Here is a 19,646-nt window from a genome sequence, read left to right as displayed (position 1 = left end):
AAGATGGCGAAGAGGTTCTGCTAAATCATTTAAAGGAAATATGCAACATATATCCTATTCATTTTCTGTACCACTTATCCTCACAAGGGTGCTGGAGCCTATCTCAACCAACTATGGGCAACAATAAAACAGAATGTCTATTTTAATTGTTTTATAGTATACATCACATTTAGTCTACTATGTATTTGTAATCCTTTGCCATTTTTAATTGACTTTCCTATCATTTAATGTTATATACTTATGTAATCTTCCAATGCTTTTAGATTAATTAATTATTGAGAAAATAAAACAGCTTCACAATTTCCAATCGCATGATCGATCCCCTCGTAATAACCGCGAATTACTGTTAGCGTCAATGGCGTCCGTAAACGCGGTTATACGACGTGTGCGGTTTTTCCAGCGGGTGATAAAAGAAAATTCCAGAAAGACTCTGACGCAAAGCGGCGCCGCGACACACCTTGTCGACGCCAATCGCCGTCAATTTGACACCCGGCCAAAGTACACTGGAAACCGGACTTCCGACTTCCGCCAAGCTTTCATCACACTTTCTCTTCAATCCAATTTGAAGTCCCCCGCTGCCTTTGACGGCGATAAACGTCCAATCTCTCCCAGCCGAAAAGGATTGGACGAGAGTATTTTTATCCCCGCATTTGCTGACGTGTATTTTTCCCCCCAGAAAAATCCCCCCTCCCATTTTCAATCCACACATGTTTTTGGAAAAAAAGCCTCCTTTGAGATTTCTATTCTTAGAAAACGTTTGACGCAACGAGCCGCGACACCGGAGGGATTTCTTTCTCCGTCCAATAATTGGCGTCCCGGCGCCGGACTCGCCGCTCGCGTCTCCTTGGAAACGGCGCACTTTTGATGTAAGCGACTAATCCGCTACAAATAATACCGCAGATTGGAATACCTGCCGTTCCTTAAGATTTGCCCAATTGCTGATCAATGACAAACGGGAGATTATTGGGTTAGTGGGGTTAATATTTAACTAATGAAATTAAACAAGAAAATATCTGGTATTGTTTTTATTTATTCCATACATACAAAGTACACAATGTTATACAATACAACTCTCAATATTGCTATAATTTTGTCATATTACAACTTTTTTTCTCAGGCTTTAATCTTGCCATATAAGTAAGATGTAAATCCTGTCATATTGTTGCCCAATTTTTGTCTTTTATGTGCGGCCATAGTACCTTTTCTTAAAACAAAGAATGACATCATATTTATTCTTTCACATTATTATATGCTATTTTAATAATTGTCCATTTTATAATGCGAGATGTACATATATAATCGAAACGTTAAGCCGCGAATTAGTGAGGGACGACTGAGGTCGCAAAATGTGACGTAGACATTCGGTTTTCCACCCCACCCAGCAGGTGGCGCCGCAGCCCACGACAAACCGGTTTGGCGTCACCGAAGCAGGAAGCTGTTAAGCGGCCTAGCTGGTCGTTGTAAGGGCCCTTTTTCTGTTTTAGCCATGGCTCGCTTCACGACGCTTCTGCTTTTACCGTTTCTCGTAGCCACGGCCTCCTCCATTTCCTTCTTTTTGCCCGTTAACTCGAGGAAGTGCCTGCGGGAGGAGATCCACAAGGACGTCCTCGTCACCGGGGAGTACGAAATAAGCGAGCAGGCGAATACTAAAACCAACCTGAAGGTGAGCTCATTTCAAACGAAGCCCCCCGCAATACCATTTTTTGCTTTTATTTTGCTTTTATTCGGACATGTTTCTAGCCAGGTTTTTTTCGGGAGTTCCTAGCGAAGCTTTTCTTCTTGCTAGCAATGCGGCTAACCGAGCGAGTGCCCCCGCAATAAATACAGCTTCCTGTTTTAAATAGGCCAATTAGGAGGCGCTTACTGGGACAAACTTTGCAGCATTCCGACAAAATATAATTTTGGATCAATTTCGGACATTTCATGTGAATTTATGTCCCATTTTGTTTGCACCGGCTGTTACACGTCACGCTTAACCTCGGCAGCAGCTGACGTCATGCTAATGTTAGCCTCGAGATACATGCTACATCTGACGTAAATTCTGTGCATTTTCTCTTTAAAGTGTGTTTGTCCGTGTTTGAGTCTTTAAAGTGCGTTCACAATAACAACAAACGAAAGAATGTTTAGGAACTATTCCTTGTGGAAAAGTTCTATTTAATGTGCCAAGATGCTGGAATCGGATCATATTTGTGTTTTTGTCTTTATTAATGTTAAAAATAAGGTCAACTACTTTAAAATTAGATGTATATATAAAAAAAAAGTTTCTCCTGAATTGATGCATTAGCCAAACATCACACGTTCAAATCGTATTGATGCAGCAAAACAACAAACAAATCGGGAATCGCGAAATATTTAGGTTTTTTTTGTTTATCATTTTCATCATTATTAATTTGTCTTTTTCTTTTTGTCGCAGATCACCGATTCGGCCGGTCACACGCTTTACACCAAGGATGACTCCACCAAGGGGAAGTTCGCCTTCACCACGGAGGACTACGACATGTTCGAAGTGTGCTTTGAGAGCAAGTTTCCTATGGGTTAGTTTCATCTTCATTCTTGGAATGGCTTTTTGAGGAATATAAAATGCCATCTAACTTTGAGATTTTCTCCCGTTGCCGTAAAGGAACCGGCAGAGTGCCTGACCAGTTGGTCAACCTGGACATGAAGCACGGCGTGGAGGCCAAGAACTACGAAGAGGTACAAGCGCGGTCGCCTTCTCGCGCCACGTTTGATAACCAGCGTAGCGGTAAATGATGAGAATTTGCTCCCGGGTACACACCTGGAGCGCGACCACACATTGCGGTAGGGAAGGAATGGTCGCCTCGTCCCAGTCAAAATAAATGATTGGCCGTCTGTGAATGACTAAAAAAGACTTTGCTAGCTCTGAATTTATTACAATGCACAATTAAGTAGCAGAAATAATTGATTTTACACACAGCCATATTTGATGCAAAGCAAATTTGACCTTTTTTGCAATTATTATTTAGAAAATTGGGGCATTTTGTTGCCGAACAATTTTAAAATCAGAACTCGCCCCGTTTTTGAGTTTCAGTCTGTTTTATTGGACCTTGCAAACCAATGTTTTGTGCTCCCACATCCATTGAGCTCAGCTATCTTTGATTTCCACCTAGTGGGCAAACCTAACAAGTGTTTAAAAGCTGAGTACCTGCTATTTCAGCTTGCCAAAGTGGAGAAGCTGAAACCTCTGGAAGTGGAGCTGCGACGACTGGAGGACCTCTCGGAGTCCATCGTCAACGACTTTGCTTACATGAAAAAGCGGGAGGAGGAAATGAGGGACACCAACGGTAAATTCGCCTCTCCGGGTGACCCATGGTCCGTCCATCCCTAACCCGATGACCTCTCTCCTCCCGCCACAGAGTCCACCAACACGCGGGTGCTCTACTTTAGCATCTTCTCCATGTGCTGCCTGATCGGCCTGGCCACGTGGCAGGTCTTCTACCTGCGCCACTTCTTCAAGGCCAAGAAGCTCATCGAGTAGACTCCCCCGGAGAGCGCGTCCCGACATCCGAGGCCAGCCGAGTTTCGGGCGGTGGTCGCCTCAAATTCTATTTTTTTCTTTCTTCCAAAGACGCCAGACAAATCTGACAAACCACCGGTCCCGCTTTGTTTTGCGACGAGCGGCCTAAGAGGAGACGACGGCGACGACGCCGTCGTCCGTCCACCCTGTTTCCGATGTCCCGGCGACCCCGCCTGTAAAAAAAGCTAGCTTTTGTTGATAGCGGACGTGCCGAAGAGCCCTCTTTATCAAGCCAAGGCTGTCTGAACCTGTGCTTTTCTTTGTCACGTCGCTCCATTTAGTTGTCTTTCTTTTCTTACTGAAAATTCCCTTAGCCGCAGCTACGCGATCTCGTTTCGGGGAGTGGATTTGTCGCCGTAATGTCCTTTTTTTTGTTATATGTCGAATTAGGTCACCGACGTGTGCTTGTTTTGAATCAGTCCTCTAAAATGGCCGACGACCAACTGTGCAAAGAGTTTGTTTACCAACTAAATTATGTCGGGGCTGCTCATTTCCACACTGAAAAATTAAAATTTTTGACATCACGGACAAGCAAACGTTCCCAATTTCTAGTTCTTGCAGATCCATCCAATGTACTTTTTTCCCCCTCTTTTCAGTTGTAATTAAGAGGCACAGTTACATGGTATGCTTCATTCTATTGGGGTTTCCTTCCGAAGGCGTTTTATTTTTAACAAAGAACGTATGCATCGCGTGCGACTGATTTTTATGTTGACTGGTGCATTTTGTAAAATTGTGATGGGCTTTTATTCAATAAAATGTTGGATGGATTTACATTGGAACTGGCCTTGACTGCAATGTACAGAGAAATGGAGTAAAATTGTAATATACATTTGGACTTAACCAAACCGAAATATTCATTCTGTGTGCTAGAGTCAAAAGAATTATCTTAGGATGCCGTAAATGCCGTATCATGAATGATTTTGCTAACTTTGTTTATCATTTGTTTCAGGCTAGCATGCGCGAAAATGACGCAACCCGCCATCGGCACCCCAGCCAATCAGCGACCGCCTTTGCCGCCGTAACCCGGATGTGGTCCTGAATCACGTCCTTTTTGGAAATGGCCGCCCTGCTGACAATTCACCAACTCGCAGCCTAACTTTCTCTCTCGCCGCGACAACAACGTGTCATTCTTAACAAAATGCCTGGTGGGGATAAAGAAACGGAGTTGACCGAGCGGGTCGAGGCCTTTTTGTTCGACTTGAAGCGAGGCGGCAGCGGCACCGGACCGTTGCGGGGCTCGGCGGAAACAGCCCGAGAAACGACGTCCCTACTCCGCAGGATCACGTCGCAAGCTCGGTGGAGCAGCGCAGGTGCTCATTATTGCCCCTTTTAATGAATACATAACTATGTTTTGACGCGAGTATTGTTATAAGCGAGGGAATTAACTGAAATTGCCTACCGATGACAGCGATAAAAGTTAAATTCATTTCAACTGAGAGGCTGTCAGCGAGTCGACTGCCGCTGCCAGACCTCCCAGTTGAAACGAATTGGGCGTCAATCGGTCTCAAGGCGAATGGATTTGTACTATTAGAGTATAATACGGCGTTTTGCGTGACGTTTACGATAGTTTGGTGTTTTAACATCCTTTAGGCGACCTGATGGAGATCATCCGGAAGGAAGGCCGTCGAATGGTCGCCGCCCAACCATCAGAAACCACAGTCGGGAACATGATCAGACGCGTGTTGAAGATCATAAGAGAGGAGTACGCCAGGTAAAGAGGGCGGAATTCCAAAGTGGACGCACTTTGCGTAGGAAAACAACAATGACAACGTTTTTTTGGTGTTTGCGTGCAGGTCTCAAGGGAGCAGCGAGGAGTTGGACCAGCAGGAATCGCTTCACAAACTCCTCACCACGGGAACACTGAGCGAGGAGAACTTCCGGCATTATTTCGCGCCGCTCAAAGCCAACGTGATCGAAGCCATCAACGAGCTGCTGACGGAACTTGGCGAGTGTTTTTTTGCCGGGCGCCGCTTTCGGGGCGTCAGCACTCATTTGCATTCGTTGTTGTTTTTTTTCTCCCAGACGGGACGACGGACAACATCTCCATGCAGGCGCTGGAGCACATCCACTCCAACGAGGTGATCATGACCATCGGGCGCTCTCGGACCGTGGAGGCCTTCCTCAAGGACGCGGCGCGGAAACGAAAATTTCACGTCATCGTAGCAGAGTGCGCGCCCTTCTGCCAGGTGGGGAGGGAAAAATGTCCCTTTTGTGTCTAAACTATATTCATACGTTCTCATATTTCTACATTCTTACTTTTTTTTTCTTGAAACATTTTTTTAAAAAGCAAAAGTTGATCCAATTTGACCGCAACGATGAAAACCGTCTAACACGAACTTCTCACGGTGGAACGCAACAGGGTCACAAGATGGCCACCAGTTTATCCGAAGCCAACATCGAAACCACGGTGATCGCCGACGCGGCCATCTTCGCCGTCATCTCCCGCGTCAACAAGGTCATCGTGGGGACGCAGACGGTGCTGGCCAACGGCGGCCTGAGGGCCGTCAACGGGACGCACACGCTGGCATTGGCGGCCAAGCACCACTCCACGCCGCTCATCGTCTGCACGCCCATGTTCAAGCTCTCGCCTCAGGTGAGTAGACGACGCGGGAAGCCGCCAGGAGAAACGCCACTAACAAAAAAAACCTCCTTTTTCAGTTCCCCAATGAAGAAAACACCTTCCATAAGTTCGTCTCGCCCCACGAAGTTCTCCCCTTCACCGAAGGTAACGTAAAAATCCCCCGCGCGGTATATATAATATATATAATATCTAAAGTATAAAAGATATATTAAGGCAAATGTTTGAGGAGACAAAAAGCTCCTCCCACTTTTATGAGATTGCATTAATTATAAAAGGAAAATTGTTTAGGCCCAATTAGATTCATGACATCATGGCACGTAAATGTCTAGTTCTCGGATTTGACGAAACGCTACCGCTTTTGTCCACTGGGGTCGCCAAAATCACCGAAAAGCAAACTTGATTCGGTGTCGATTTTACTTGTTTTTATTTTTTATTTGCGTACCGAAGTTTTGGCTTCTCGAGGTCCCACCGGATGTCATTTGTTTTAGGCGAGATCCTGTCCAAGGTGAACGTCCACTGTCCCGTCTTCGACTACGTTCCGCCGGAGCTCATCACGCTTTTCATCTCCAACTTCGGAGGACATGCCCCCTCGTACATCTACCGACTCATGAGCGAGCTCTATCACCCCGAGGATCACGAATTGTGATTGGTTCCATAAAAAGTTGCACCGGTGATCTTTTTGTGTTGGTTTTCTTTTTAGCTAGGTTTGTTAAATGTGAGACAGGACATGATTTATTTTAGTTTTTTTTTGTGGGGCTAGCTCACCTATTTTAATATTTACATGCATCGAATATTTGCATGAATTAAAATAACCAGAAAATGAAGAATTTAAAAAAAAAACTCAGATACACCCCATTCCTCTGGATTGGTTAATCAAATTGCTGCCCTCAACAACAAAAGACATCCAATTGCGTTAAACTGACAAGACTGGCTTTTATCGCTCATCTTTTCACGCCATAATCGCTGCCAACCCTCCCAGTCCAATTGGATTGGACATCTATCGCCGTCACGGACGGTGAAAGTTAAAAGAACAACAGTTTTTTTGCGCCTATGTAACTAATTTTAATTTTAATGAGCGAAAAAAACGTATTTTCTATGTTCCATAAGTGAACGTGACTTTTTCCCCCTTCCTCCTGGCTGTCACTCTCGCTTCCCGAGTAAGTAAGAACCTCCCATCCGCCGTGAAGCCCCGCCCCTCCGGTCTCTGTCGTCAACAACGCCGCTGTCGATTTTTTCCCACTGGCAGTCGTCGGCTAACCACCTCGCACGCGACGAATTAACCCCAAAACAACCCCCCTCGCCCCCATTTTCACTAAATATACTCTTTCTTGCGTCGAAAGCGCGATCGAACGCCGAGTTTCCCCCCAAATTGTCGCCTGCCAAACCGCAGCTGGAGGCGGCTCTCGCGGATTAGCAAATTCGCTAGCTTGCCGAGCTAGCTCGGAATGGATGACACTTGGCTCGTTTGGCGTTCCTAAATGCCCTTTTCCGACAGTCCCCGGCGTCTTTACACGCTAAAACGATGATTCATCTTTGACGGCGGCGAGTGGTGAGTCAAAGTTATTTTTGTATGCTTTTTTAATCATTCTACGGTGGCGTTTTGCTTAGCAACAGCAGCTGCAGCTGTTCGGGAGCCACGCCTGGGCCATTTAAAGCCATTTGTTGACATCACTGTTTTGGAGCTATAATTGGGCATGTCGTCCGTGTCACTTTACTTTCGCTTATGATCCGATTTGGTGTGTTTCAGTGAGGAAAGCGACGTTCACTTGCCTCGGGGTGAACGCACATTCTCCCCAGCAAAAGTGGGAGCATCGGGGGGATTTGCTTTTTGACACTTTCGCGGATGCCAATTCGGAGCTGCCAATATGATGCCGGTAAGTGGATTTATGAACATATATGACAGCGGTTACTACAGTGATTTGAATTGAATTCCTTTTTTGGTCATATTGGACGTCTATTCAAAAGTTCCCATTAGTTTAAATCACAAAGATCGCGTAAATGTGTCAGTAAAAGAGGATTGATTTTGGAAAGAGCTATTGACATCGGTTTAAACTTGGATTGAGTTAAAAAGGATTGGACCTCTGTTCCTGTCAATGGTAGACAAAAATATGAAGATGCCTGAGATTGATTCAGGCCGTATTTATTTAAATTTTTCTTCTTTCATCCATTCGTTTGAGCCTGTATTTTGATATTTTAATGTTCCTTCCCTAAATGGATGCTATGTTTTACTGCCGAACGCAAAGTAACACTAATACCTTAACTATATTTCAAATATTGTCATAATTTGTGCTTGAACGGGTAGACATGGTAGACATATTTTTACCGAGGACTAGATTTAGAATGGAATAGAATGGAAATGCCCAAAAAATAACATTTGTTTACCCAAAAATCTTATTGCCAATTTTGCTAACCCCGACTAGCTAACAAAATGTCATTCAAAACCGTAGCGTTCCATTCGCCTGCATTCCACTTGGATTTTTCTGTGTTACCACGACCCGGATGACTGAGAATTGTCATTGTACCAAAGAACATAATACTCTAACGCGAACGACGCTTTGTCCGGACCTCCTATTGTTAACCCCGTCCTGGACAAAAGCGGGATGAATCGCGGGAATGTCGCTCCTTTCCAAAACCCCGCCGGGACGACAACCTGCTTGCTCTTTTGTTTGGATTTGTTGCTAAATTCGGGTTAACTTTTGTCGGGGAACTCTTAACGCTAGTCCCGAGTCCATTTTTCCCCCCCGCTGTGCTTTCGCGTCACCACACTATCAAGTCAACGAGTCAATGGAGCAGATAGCGACGCTCGTTGCGCCATCGCGGCAGCCAACGGGGCGCCGGCTTATCTGTTGTGAAGAGCCGGCCGGATAAATTGTCAAATGGCGTTAATGTCGCCCACTTGCGCTGCGATGGCCAATTTGGGGGGCATTTCACGTGTAAAAGTAGCTGAGGAAATGAGTTGTCAAAATGGCAGCGCTAATTAGAATATGGTCAATCGTCAGTATTGGAAACTTTTGGGTATCATTTTTACGGTACTCGGCCGTTTGGTCGCTGGACGTTTGGTGGCCCGGAAGGTTATTGATAATTACCATTTAAAATTGTTGCTCAAATTCCCTAAACTGCGAATTATTATTTAGTCATACTTAATGCCCTATTAATTATTAGGCTAAAGAAAAGCTCCAAATTTCCCGTACTTTTATTGTGTTTTGTTGGAAAACTTGTTAAGAAGACCGACTTACTAACGTAGCTTCTTAAAGGGACAACGCATGTACATACAAACTCTTATACACTCACACGTCATTGTTGGCTTTTATTGATGCGTAGACCGTGTTGTTTTACCTTGTTTTGTTGCCGGACGTTTGGTCGCCGGACGTTTGGGTCCGGGCGAGCAAACGTCCGCTCACTGGTTGCTACCCCAAAAATATGTAAAATAAAATCGTGTCTATATTTTGGCTGAATGAACAGATTAAATTCCAGCCTCGTTTCAGGAAGTACCAAGTCCAAACAGCCTATCAAACGAGCGCCAATAATTAGCCCGGAGAAGTGAGCGCCGCCCGTAAAAAGGCCCGCACGACGTCGTCGTCCCAAAGGCGGAATGACGTCGATAACGGTTCTGTGCGCCCGCGTGGAAATAACCCAGCTAGCGTCCCGAGTCTCTCTCCCCGGCCCGCCGTGTTTGTTGCGTTGCGCCCCTCCCCCTCGCCCGGGCGCCGCTTATTCCTCCTCGCAAGTCTTCCTCTGCGGCATCACGGCGACGACGACGCCACTTTCCCCACGCGGGCCGGGTCCGCCATGAAGAGGTTTGCGACGCTGGTGTTGCGCGGTCTGGTCGGCCTGTCCAAGGAGAACCCCGTCTGGGCCAAGGAACGCCGCGGGTGGCCCAAAAAGGAGACGCGGCGGAAAAGGAGGGCCGGCGGACGCCACTTAGTCAGGGCGGTTGGTATCTCTGGCTATTCCCTCATATCGCTTTTACACGCTTTTTTTAAAATCCAGGCTCGTCAAATGGGACGTTTTCTTTCGACGGCGGTTCTCAAAGCGTTGTTTCTCATTGCGGAAAAGTGGAGCGTTTTGCACAATTGCCTTTAAAGTTAGTTTTCCGTCGTCGGGTGAGCTCCAAAGACGTCAATTCGCCCGGGAGAAATTCCTCCGGCGGAAATTTATAGGTCGCTCGGATTTTTTCTCGGTGTTCTCTGACCGTGAAGTACGCCGGCGATGCGAGTAGCGCCATAAACGCGCGGCGCCGTGACGTCGGGAGGGCTGAAGACGACGACGGCGGCGGTGAATTTGCAAATCGACACGTCGTTTGATACTCGACCAATCATTTCGATAAAATATTGTCTTTTTTGGGCCATCTGAAATTAGTTGTTGATTTGATTGATAAAAAGAAATCAATACTCTGAGTTTTGTCTATTTTGAAGAAGTAACAAAAGTAACATCTCCCTTTAGTTTGACTTGTTATTTCTATGATTCAAAAAGAAGGTGGGGACGTCCCTGTACTTTGTCTTTTCACCTTGTACTTTTACTACTTGATTGACGCATGCACAAAAGGGCTTTCGACCCCGCCCCTTTACGGTTTTGTGTCTGAATATTTTTCCCGATTGGGCGTGGCTTGAGTCCCACCGATATGCCGGGAACGCGAGCGTGTCGCAACACTTGACGTCGCTGTAGAAACCGTTGACGTCTCCATCGCGGCGAATGGATGTGGCGTGCTCGGACACGGCACTAGCTTTGTTGCACTTAAAAGTTATTGAAGCTGCGGTACCGTTACGTAACCGACGGAATGCCGTGGACTCGTCGGCGGCGTCCCGCGAGGCTCGACGCCAAGTCCTCTGACATTTCCCGGCGCTCTGTCCTCAGATGATACTGACGGTGTACCTCAGCAACGGAGAGCAGGCCTCCACGGAGGTCCCCATCACCCCCGAGACCAGCTGCCGCGACGTGGTGGAATTCTGCAAAGAGCCCGGCGAGAGCGGATGCCACCTGGCCGAAGTCTGGCGAGGAAACGGTGAGTTAAAAGCCACGCCTCCTCGCTCGCCGGGTCACGGCTGCTAACAACTAGCAAAAATACGCTTTGCTAGCAAAAAAAACGACAAGCGGCGTGTTCTCTTGTGGAGATCAGACCAGCTTTGTCTGGCACCGCCCCCCCCCGGACTAAAGCCCCCTTTAAGCTAGGGCGTCGCTCTCGACCGTGAAGCGGCCCCTCGGCGGGAAGAAAAAAAATCCGCCGCTTCATCGGCGCGGCCACGGAAGCAAATTGTTCGCCAGGAATGCGTTGTGACAGTCGCACGTTTCCGTTGGCTAGCATAGATTTGTTTGGCCGATGAATGTAGCGAGGGCGCAGAATTAACCGCTTGGCCTCGTCAAATTTGGTGGGCGCTTGTGACCTTTGACCCTCTCGTTACCTACATTGGAATTTCAGCTAAATTGGTTGGTCGGTTTTCAAGTTTGCTGACCTCTGTGACCTCTGACCACTTCTCTTTTCTTAGCCCATTTGAGCTAACTAGCTGCATTAGTTCTCCAGTTTTGCAATCTCCATGACCCTTGACCTTTCCCCTTATCATTTTGCATCCCCTGCCAGTTTGCCTTAAAGAGACCCTTGGGTAATCGGCTTTTGGGACCTCCTTGACCTCATCAGGCCCAAATGTCATCCCCGCTTCCCTTTCAAGTTTGCTAACAATTCTGCGCTTTTCAACGCCGCAGAGCGAGCCATCCCGTTCGAGCACATGATGTACGAACACCTCCAGAAATGGGGACCCCGCAAGCAGGAGGTCAAGTTCTTCCTGCGCCACGAAGATTCTCCCGGCGAGAGCAGCGACCAAGGTGAGGGAGAATGGAATCCCGCGTCGCTGGCAAAATTCCGGGGCTCACGTGCCGTAGTCGGCGTCCCGACTCACCCGCGTCGTCCTCCTCGCAGGGAGTCAGCCGTCTCAGGAACCAACGGGAAGGAGGATCGGCAGCGCCGGAGACAAGCACAACGAGAACGGGGTGAGATTCCGCAAATTGTCTCGTATAGCCGCCCGCGTTAGCACGCTAGCCACATCCCGCTCCCATTCGACTATTTTTAGACTAGACGGGTCAAAATAGATCGGGTCGTCGAGTCAGCATGGGCAAAACGCACCGGATGGGAAGAATAGTAAGTGAACTGACTGGTTGCCATTGACGACCAGAGATGTCCACTGGGCTTCCGGCGTCGGCCAGCCCTCCTACATGAGTCCAAATGGACTCCATTCCTATGGCTGGCAATGACCGCCAGTGAGGCCAACCCATTGTTTTTAATAGCGCCGGCTTTGCACGCACGCTAACGCGTAGCCGGAGGGTGCACGCGGACGTCTTTTTACTTATTTTTATTTTTTTTGGTGCGTAGATGCATTGCGTTTGCTAAAAGCAGCCTCTGGCGCGCCGCCCTCTCTCGGACCATCTGTCCCACTTTCCTTCATAGAAAAGAGAGGCGGGCGGTCAAGGGCTGAAAACTCATTTAGCCTCCGGGCTATGCTAATGCCAATGGTGCGAGACGTCATGTGCCGCTCAAAGGGTGGCAAAGCGGTGGCACGGGGCCACCATTGACACTTTACGCGGCCCGGGAAAGTCAATCATGGGTCGTTTAAATGAATATTTTCCACTTTGACCTTTTTTAATAATCAATAAATACACATTTTTAATCCCCTACATGTTTAATAAGGATAAAGAATAACCCTTTATTGCTTTGGGTGCTTTATTAGGATGTAGTATCAGTAGCGAAATACTATTTTTTTTTCTAACCATAATATCAGTATAATGTTCCAATGGGATGACCCTCCGAAGGAAAGCATGAGCGCGATGCGTTCCGAGACGCGGACGAGCTGGACGGGAGCCCCCTGCCGTAAGCCGAGGCCGGAGGTCAAACGGCGTCCCGGTTCCCTGGCAAATGTTCGATTTAAGGGATTATATCCGCCAGCCCGCTGGATGATATAACCCTCTAAGAGGATCATTGCTTTAGGATTCAGACCCAACTTTGTAAGTGGCCCGGAGGGGGGCGTGGCTTTGGCGGAATTTATTTTTTTAATTTTTTGGGGGGTCAGGCAAATGGCTCATTTTCTTGAGTTGATCACAACAAGACATTACATTTTTTAGTTTTTTTATTTCTGAAAAAATGGGCAATATTCGTCAAAGTCCCAGCAAAGGTAAAAAATGGTGGTTTTGTTTGCGTGCAGGTGGGGAACCCTCGCGTGGAGCTGACGCTTTCCGAGCTCCAGGAAATGGCCAGCAGGCAGCAGCAGCAAATCGAGGCTCAGCAGCAGATGCTCGTCGCCAAGGTAACTTGACACGTTTCATCAAATGGGAGCAGAAAAAACAAATCGAAATGAACAAGAGACCATGTCACAGGAGCAACGTCTGCGCTACCTGAAGCAGCAGGAGCGACGTCAGCAGCAGTCGGTCAGCGAGAGCGATAAGCTCCAGCGGCTGAAGGAACGCGTGGAGAACCAGGAGGCCAAACTCAAGAAGATCCGCGCCATGCGGGGACAGGTGGACTACAGCAAGGTCATCAACGGGAACCTGTGTACGTAAGCGGGGAGGTTTTGGCCTGGGCCTTGGTTGGCGCTATCCGGTTTAACCCTCCCTTTCGTCAGCCGCCGAGATAGAGCAAGTGAGCGGCCTCTTCCGGGAGAAGCAAGTCGAGCTGCAGGCGGCCGTTGTGCGGGTGGAGCAGCTCAGCCTGCAGCTGGAGGATCTGCGGCGGGGAAAGATCAACGGCATCCCGCCCGGCCTGGGGGGACACGTCGCCGGGACCGCCGCGCTGGAGCTACGTAAGCTCTACCAAGAGCTCCAGGTAAAATGGGCTTTTGCTCCAAAAGGCTCACTTTTTTCCTCCAAAATTATTATTATTATTATTATTATTATTATTATTATTATTTTAACGTGATTATGGTCAAATATGACCGTGGGACTATGTTGGGATATCTGCATTGACTAAAATTGATGTAGGAGTGGTTTTTAGCCAGTGAAAAAAAATATATAAAATATAATCAGTTTGTCAAAACGTATACGTGTGTATATATATATATATATATATATGTGTATATATATGTATGTGTATATATGTGTATATGTATGTATATATATATATGTGTGTATATATATGTGTGTATATATATACACATACATATACATATACACATACACATATACATATACACATACATAAACATATACACATATATATATATACAATTATGTATGTATATATATGTGTGTATATATATATACTTCAGAGACACGCTTTTTATTTATATATTTATTCATGTATTTATTTATTGACTTATTACCTGTCTATTTATGTCTAAAATGCCGTTCCTATTCCTGCATCCTCACCCTCTTGCTACTGTGACAACGAAATTTCCCGAATACGGGATTAAAAAAGTTATCTAATTAACGTATTTTTTGTCAGTGAAGCTATATTGGAAGGTTTCTGGTATTGGTCGAATTGGGGTCAGAATGTGCTTCCGGTTGGAATTGATCAGGTACATTTTTAGTCAGAAATGGTCCAAAGAAATGCAAGTTGTTGCTAAAACAGTGCCATTTTTTTAGGAGTGATTCTCCTCAAATATATTGGAATCAACTTTTCCAACAGGGTCCTTTTTTTGGTCCAAAATGGGTCCATTTGAAAATTCCCCAAATGTTCCAAAGCGCTTGACTTCCCAGACATAAAGCTAACGCCATGTTGTCGCCCCGTCAGATTCGCAACAAGCTCAACCAGGAGCAAAACAGCAAGCTGCAGCAACAGAAGGAGCTCCTCAACAAACGCAACATGGAGGTGACGCTGATGGACAAGCGCATCGGCGAGCTGCGGGAGCGCCTCTACAAGAAAAAAGCCGAGGCACGTCAAAAAGAGAACCTCCCCGTAAGGCCGCGAGCGCTCCACGCGGACCCCGCCCCTTCCTCTCTTGGGGGGCCCCTTATCTCACCGCCAACTCTCCCCACTGCAGCTCAACCGGGCCAACGGGCCGCCGTCCCCGCAGCCGGCCACCGGCACGCTGGGCCGCGTGGCGGCCGTGGGGCCCTACATCCAAGTTCCGGCGCCGACCCGGCAGGACGGCGGTCACGCCGAGCCGCTCAAGCCGCAGACCCTTGGGGTCAACAACCAAGCCGACCGAGGCAAGTCAGGTGGGCGGAGCTCCCTCGTCCGTCACCGTCACTGGCAATTTGTACTCGTCAATGAGCGTTTGTCTCTTGTCGCCCCGTAGCCGGCGACGCCGCTCGGCCCCCCGCGGGCAAATTGGGCGCCTCCCTCCGGCCCCCGGAGAGACGAGACTCGGATCCCCAAGCCAAGACGTCCCCCGGCTCGGAAAAGGTCGGCGCGCTCGCTTCCGACCGTCTCGCGAGCGCACGTGGCTGACGTCTCGATATGCGCCCCCCCCCCCCATAGGCGCCCGACTCCAAGTCGGCCGCGTCGTCCCCATCCGCCACCAAAGCGCAACCGCCACCGTACGGCTCGCACTTGTCTTCGGCCAGCTCCTTGGACCGCCGCAAGGACGCGGCGCCCCCGCCGTGGCAGGCGAGCAACCCCCCGGCGCCCGGCTGGGCTCGCGCGGCGCCCGCCCCCGCCACCGGCTCGTCCTCGCAGCAGATCCAGCAGCGGATCTCTGTGCCGCCCAGCCCCACCTTCCAAGCCCACCCGCCGCTCTTCCCCAGCGGCGAGCGCTCGGACCCGCCGCCGGCCGCGGCGGTGCGCCCGTTCGTCCCGGACCGGGGCTCGCGGCCCCAGTCGCCCCGCAAGGGCCCGGCGACCATGAACTCCAGCTCCATCTATCACATGTACCTCCAGCAGGCGGCGCCAAAGAGTCAGCCGCTCAAGCCTGCGCTCAAAGCGGGTAAGAATATTGGCCATATATATTATATATTATTATATTTGGTTCATGCGCTGTCGTGAATTTTATTCATTCAATGGGCAAGCGACGTTTTAACTCTCCACTCTCGCTTTCCAGTCTACGGGAAACCCGTGCTCGGCCCCAATTCCACGCCCGCCTCGCCCCTGCCCTTCGTCCCACCCGGCGGGGCCTTCCCGTTGCTCCAGTGTCCTCCTGGCGTCGGCGGCGAAGACACGCTAGAGGTCGACGGCGACGAGCGGGACTGCCCGTCGGCTCCTCCCCCCAGCGTGGAGAACATCCCGCGGCCGCTCAGCCCCACCAAGCTGACGCCGATGGTGCACTCCCCGATGCGCTACCAAAGCGACGCCGACCTGGAGGTGCTCCGCAAGAGGCTGGCCAACGCCCCGCGGCCCCTGAAGAAACGCAGCTCCATCACGGAACCCGAGGGCCCCAGCGGCCCCAACATCCAAAAACTGCTGTACCAGAGGTTCAACACCCTGGCGGGGGGCATGGAAGGCGGCGCCGGATCGGGCGGCGCCAACGGGACGCCCTTCTACCAGCCGGCCGACGCGCCGGCCCCCGACACGGACAACGGCAACCTCCCCTCGGACCTCCCGCCCCCGCCTCCCGAGGCGGAGGAACCGGGGCCGGAGGCGTTGTCCGTGGACCCCAACGACAACCGGCCGATGCCCCCGCCGCCCCCCGAGGGGCTTTTGGACGGCGCCGAAGACGAGGAACCGGACGACGACGACAACAACAATAACAACTTGGAGAACTCCAGAGCTTTGCCGAGCCCCGTGCCGGAGGTGACGTCTCCGGAGGAGAGCGGCGTCGTTCAGACGCAACCGTCGGTAAGTCCAGCTAGTTTTTGGGAGATTCCCCGGCGCCTAAACGCTTCTTGTCTCCACCCACCTCAAGCGCACCAACCTGAAGAAACCCGAGTCGGAGCGCACCGGCCACGGCTACCGCGTCAAGTTCAACCCGCTGGCTCTCCTATTGGATGCGTCGTTGGAGGGCGAGTTTGACTTGGTCCAGAGGATCATCTACGAGGTCCGTGCGTTCGTAGTTTGTTTGGGCCTGCCACTTGTCTTAATATTTTTTTCCACTGAATGGAACGGTTTCTCTTTTTGAAAGTTTTATATTCTTTTTATTAACTGCGGCTCGCTCGGCACCACCCAGGTGGAGAACCCCAGCACCCCCAACGACGAGGGCATCACCCCGCTGCACAACGCCGTCTGCGCCGGGCACCACCACATCGTCAAGTTCCTGCTGGATTTCGGCGTCAACGTCAACGCGGCCGACAGCGACGGCTGGTCAGCGGCGCCGCCGTCACGAAACCGTCGGCACCTCGTCGTGTCGCGCACTCACGTCTGCCTCTTGGCGGCAGGACTCCGCTCCACTGCGCCGCCTCGTGCAACAGCGTCCACCTGTGCAAGTTGCTGGTGGAGTCGGGCGCCGCCATTTTCGCCAGCACCATCAGCGACGTGGAGACGGCGGCGGAAAAGTGCGAAGAGATGGAGGAGGGTTACGTCCAGTGTTCACAGTTCTTATACGGTAAATGCAGCCTTCCTTGAACTCTTGAACTCATTGGCCAGTCAAAATGAATTGGAAAGCCTCTTTGGATAGCAACATGCTAGCATAGCTAGCTTCGTTGTAGCAAACATTGAGGGTTTTTTCCCCATACATTACATTTACACCTTTTCAATTGCACTACATAACATGAGACTGTGATGTTGAGTTTAGAATTTTTATTTAATTTTGAAGAATTGGCAGTAAAACGTGTGGCGCAATTGTAACAAAAACAACGCTGGTTAAAGCTCTTTTGTTATGGTGGTCTCTAGGCGTCCAGGAAAAGATGGGCGTGATGAACAAGGGCACGGTCTACGCCCTGTGGAACTACGCAGCCCAGAACCAGGACGAGCTGTCCTTCGGGGAGGGCGACGCCGTCACCGTTCTACGGCGCCATGACGACAGCGAGACGGACTGGTGGTGGGCGCAAGTGGAAGACACCGAGGGCTACATCCCTCGTAACCTGCTGGGGGTATCAACACTTTGCTCTAAAACTAAAAGTCTCCTAACGGCGTTCCGAATATAATTAAAATTATTTTCTATTTTTTGCAGCTCTACCCTCGCATCAAACCTCGCCAGCGCACTTTGGCGTGACGTCGCCCACGGAAAAGCAAGAGCGGCGAACAAATGAGCCTCGTCCATTCATCCATCCATCAAGCCATCTCCTCCTCCCGGCGGCCATTTTCATTCCTCCTCGCACTCACGCGGTATTTTAGGCAAGCACTCCAAACGCGGGGAACCCCTCACTGTACCGTTCCACAACGCAGCCCTTTAAGGTAACCCTACTCGTCGCCTTTTTCTGTTCGAGTACACGGAGCAACAACACGTTTTTTGTCACTTTTTGGGCTGAATTTGCATTGAACAAATATACGTCAAAAAGCATTGGGGGAAATACACCATTACATGAAAATAATAGTCAGAATCATAGCGTGTTTGTGTTGAATTGGGATTATTCATAAAATATATCATTCTATGATGGGGTGTTAGAGCCCAAATTGGAAATTTCAGTACGGATAAAGAATGAATCAAACATTTTTAACTACTTTTAGTATTTATTTTATGAACTCTACTTTTATGTACTTAAATTTATTCCTCCAAAGCTTTGTGTATTTATTAAATGTAAATTCAGGCTTCCAGGCTCTTAAAAATGAACCCAAATGTTTGCTTTGTCTTTTTAACCACCAAAAATAGCCGTTTCTTTTTGTATTTTTTGGGCTCTTTTTGGAGAAAAAAAATGTATGGCTTTAAATGTTTTCTCCTTAGCTACTTAAACAACCAGAAACGACTCCGAACGGTCGTACTTTTTAATTCCGCTGACGTTTTTTCCCCCCACCTTCCCGTTAACTCGTCAGCTGCCATTCACACATCCGGGCGCCTGATTTTGTTGTCTACTCACAAACCTCAGGACAAACTCTTGATACGTTCCTATTTTCACGTTTCCGGGAACGACAAACCAAACGCGTCGGTTCCGAGACTCCCTTTCCGTTCCCGTGTGACCTTGCCGCGCACGTACGTACGTGCTCGTTACCCGAATTTCCACAGCGGCCCAGGGCTTCATTTTGGATTTCAAAGCCGTAGATAACCGGAGGAGTGTCCTACCCTTGTTTTTGTTTAATTTTTTTGCTTTAAGGACGAAGTGGGATTTCTCCTATTAATGCTGTACGCCACACAAAGACAACATCTGTAAATGTGAACAATAAAAGTGAAGCTCTGGCCTGCCTCAAGTGTGGCTTTTGTGTGGTGAGAAAAGTGCAGTTGGCGGTTAAGACACCAGAGGGCGCGCAAGTACCATTTAATTTATTATATTTTGCAAATGTCCTACATTAAATTAATTTTTAGTCACATAGACAGTAAAGTGTGCATGTTGTATCAAGTATATTAATTATATAACAGAAATTATTTTTTTATTGTTAATGTAGTTAACTAATTCTGTCAATGCTCATTTTAAAATGATAGACTTGTAGTTTTTAAATATGTGCAGGCCCAAACCAACAAAACTAATCAAGTATTTGATATTTTATTCTTATTTTCGTTTTGACCAATATATTGAATATTGTTATTGCCGTAGTTTGAAAATTTCCAAATTAAATGTACAAATACAAGATTTATATATTGAATC

General features: G+C 48.6%; 3 protein-coding genes across 7 annotated transcripts; all 3 read left to right on the top strand.

The window, feature by feature from the left end:
- Window positions 1-1,387: 1,387 nt before the first annotated feature.
- On the top strand, window positions 1,388-4,314 carry tmed10 (transmembrane p24 trafficking protein 10). The gene is made up of 5 exons (XM_077586923.1): window positions 1,388-1,663; window positions 2,414-2,534; window positions 2,621-2,694; window positions 3,176-3,302; window positions 3,375-4,314. Exons 1-5 carry the CDS (start codon window positions 1,487-1,489, stop codon window positions 3,494-3,496), a joined length of 621 nt encoding a protein of 206 aa, XP_077443049.1. The 5' UTR covers window positions 1,388-1,486; the 3' UTR covers window positions 3,497-4,314.
- Window positions 4,315-4,562: 248 nt separating this feature from the next.
- eif2b2 (eukaryotic translation initiation factor 2B, subunit 2 beta) lies at window positions 4,563-6,788 on the top strand. Its single transcript, XM_077586922.1, has 7 exons — window positions 4,563-4,845; window positions 5,126-5,246; window positions 5,329-5,480; window positions 5,558-5,721; window positions 5,895-6,128; window positions 6,194-6,260; window positions 6,605-6,788. The coding sequence occupies exons 1-7, from the start codon at window positions 4,674-4,676 to the stop codon at window positions 6,760-6,762; spliced, it is 1,068 nt and encodes a 355-aa protein (XP_077443048.1). The 5' UTR covers window positions 4,563-4,673; the 3' UTR covers window positions 6,763-6,788.
- A 510-nt stretch (window positions 6,789-7,298) lies between these two features.
- ppp1r13bb (protein phosphatase 1, regulatory subunit 13Bb) lies at window positions 7,299-19,240 on the top strand. Of its 5 annotated transcripts, none has more exons than XM_077586921.1 (18): window positions 7,299-7,665; window positions 7,864-7,990; window positions 10,971-11,118; window positions 11,814-11,933; window positions 12,028-12,098; window positions 13,304-13,405; window positions 13,476-13,650; window positions 13,721-13,920; window positions 14,827-14,967; window positions 15,077-15,254; window positions 15,335-15,441; window positions 15,517-15,961; window positions 16,076-16,809; window positions 16,877-17,008; window positions 17,138-17,271; window positions 17,346-17,512; window positions 17,800-17,999; window positions 18,080-19,240. In XM_077586921.1, the coding sequence occupies exons 2-18, from the start codon at window positions 7,982-7,984 to the stop codon at window positions 18,119-18,121; spliced, it is 3,105 nt and encodes a 1,034-aa protein (XP_077443047.1). In that variant the 5' UTR covers window positions 7,299-7,665; window positions 7,864-7,981; the 3' UTR covers window positions 18,122-19,240. The 5 variants fall into 5 exon arrangements, with proteins under 5 accessions (XP_077443047.1, XP_077443046.1, XP_077443045.1 ...); XM_077586920.1 differs by having other exon boundaries at window positions 7,300-7,665; window positions 14,827-14,991; XM_077586919.1 differs by lacking the exons at window positions 7,299-7,665; window positions 7,864-7,990 and adding an exon at window positions 9,858-10,049.
- Window positions 19,241-19,646: the final 406 nt, after the last annotated feature.

This window comes from Stigmatopora argus, chromosome 19, assembly GCF_051989625.1.
Source record: "Stigmatopora argus isolate UIUO_Sarg chromosome 19, RoL_Sarg_1.0, whole genome shotgun sequence".
NCBI classification, from domain to species: Eukaryota; Metazoa; Chordata; class Actinopteri; order Syngnathiformes; family Syngnathidae; genus Stigmatopora; species Stigmatopora argus.
This window is presented reverse-complemented; position numbering and strand designations above follow the sequence as displayed.

Bases quoted from the DNA above. Each gene is read 5' to 3' on its own strand.
- ppp1r13bb (XM_077586917.1), top strand. From the start codon at position 9,906: ATGAAGAGGTTTGCGACGCTGGTGTTGCGCGGTCTGGTCGGCCTGTCC. The intron at 15,962-16,075 runs GTAAGAATATTG...CTCGCTTTCCAG, and splicing joins CAAGCCTGCGCTCAAAGCGG to TCTACGGGAAACCCGTGCTC. The intron at 17,009-17,137 runs GTCCGTGCGTTC...GGCACCACCCAG, and splicing joins TCCAGAGGATCATCTACGAG to GTGGAGAACCCCAGCACCCC.
- eif2b2 (XM_077586922.1), top strand. From the start codon at position 4,674: ATGCCTGGTGGGGATAAAGAAACGGAGTTGACCGAGCGGGTCGAGGCC. The intron at 5,722-5,894 runs GTGGGGAGGGAA...GGAACGCAACAG, and splicing joins AGTGCGCGCCCTTCTGCCAG to GGTCACAAGATGGCCACCAG. The intron at 6,129-6,193 runs GTGAGTAGACGA...CTCCTTTTTCAG, and splicing joins TGTTCAAGCTCTCGCCTCAG to TTCCCCAATGAAGAAAACAC.
- tmed10 (XM_077586923.1), top strand. From the start codon at position 1,487: ATGGCTCGCTTCACGACGCTTCTGCTTTTACCGTTTCTCGTAGCCACG. The intron at 1,664-2,413 runs GTGAGCTCATTT...TTTTTGTCGCAG, and splicing joins ATACTAAAACCAACCTGAAG to ATCACCGATTCGGCCGGTCA. The intron at 2,535-2,620 runs GTTAGTTTCATC...GTTGCCGTAAAG, and splicing joins TGAGAGCAAGTTTCCTATGG to GAACCGGCAGAGTGCCTGAC.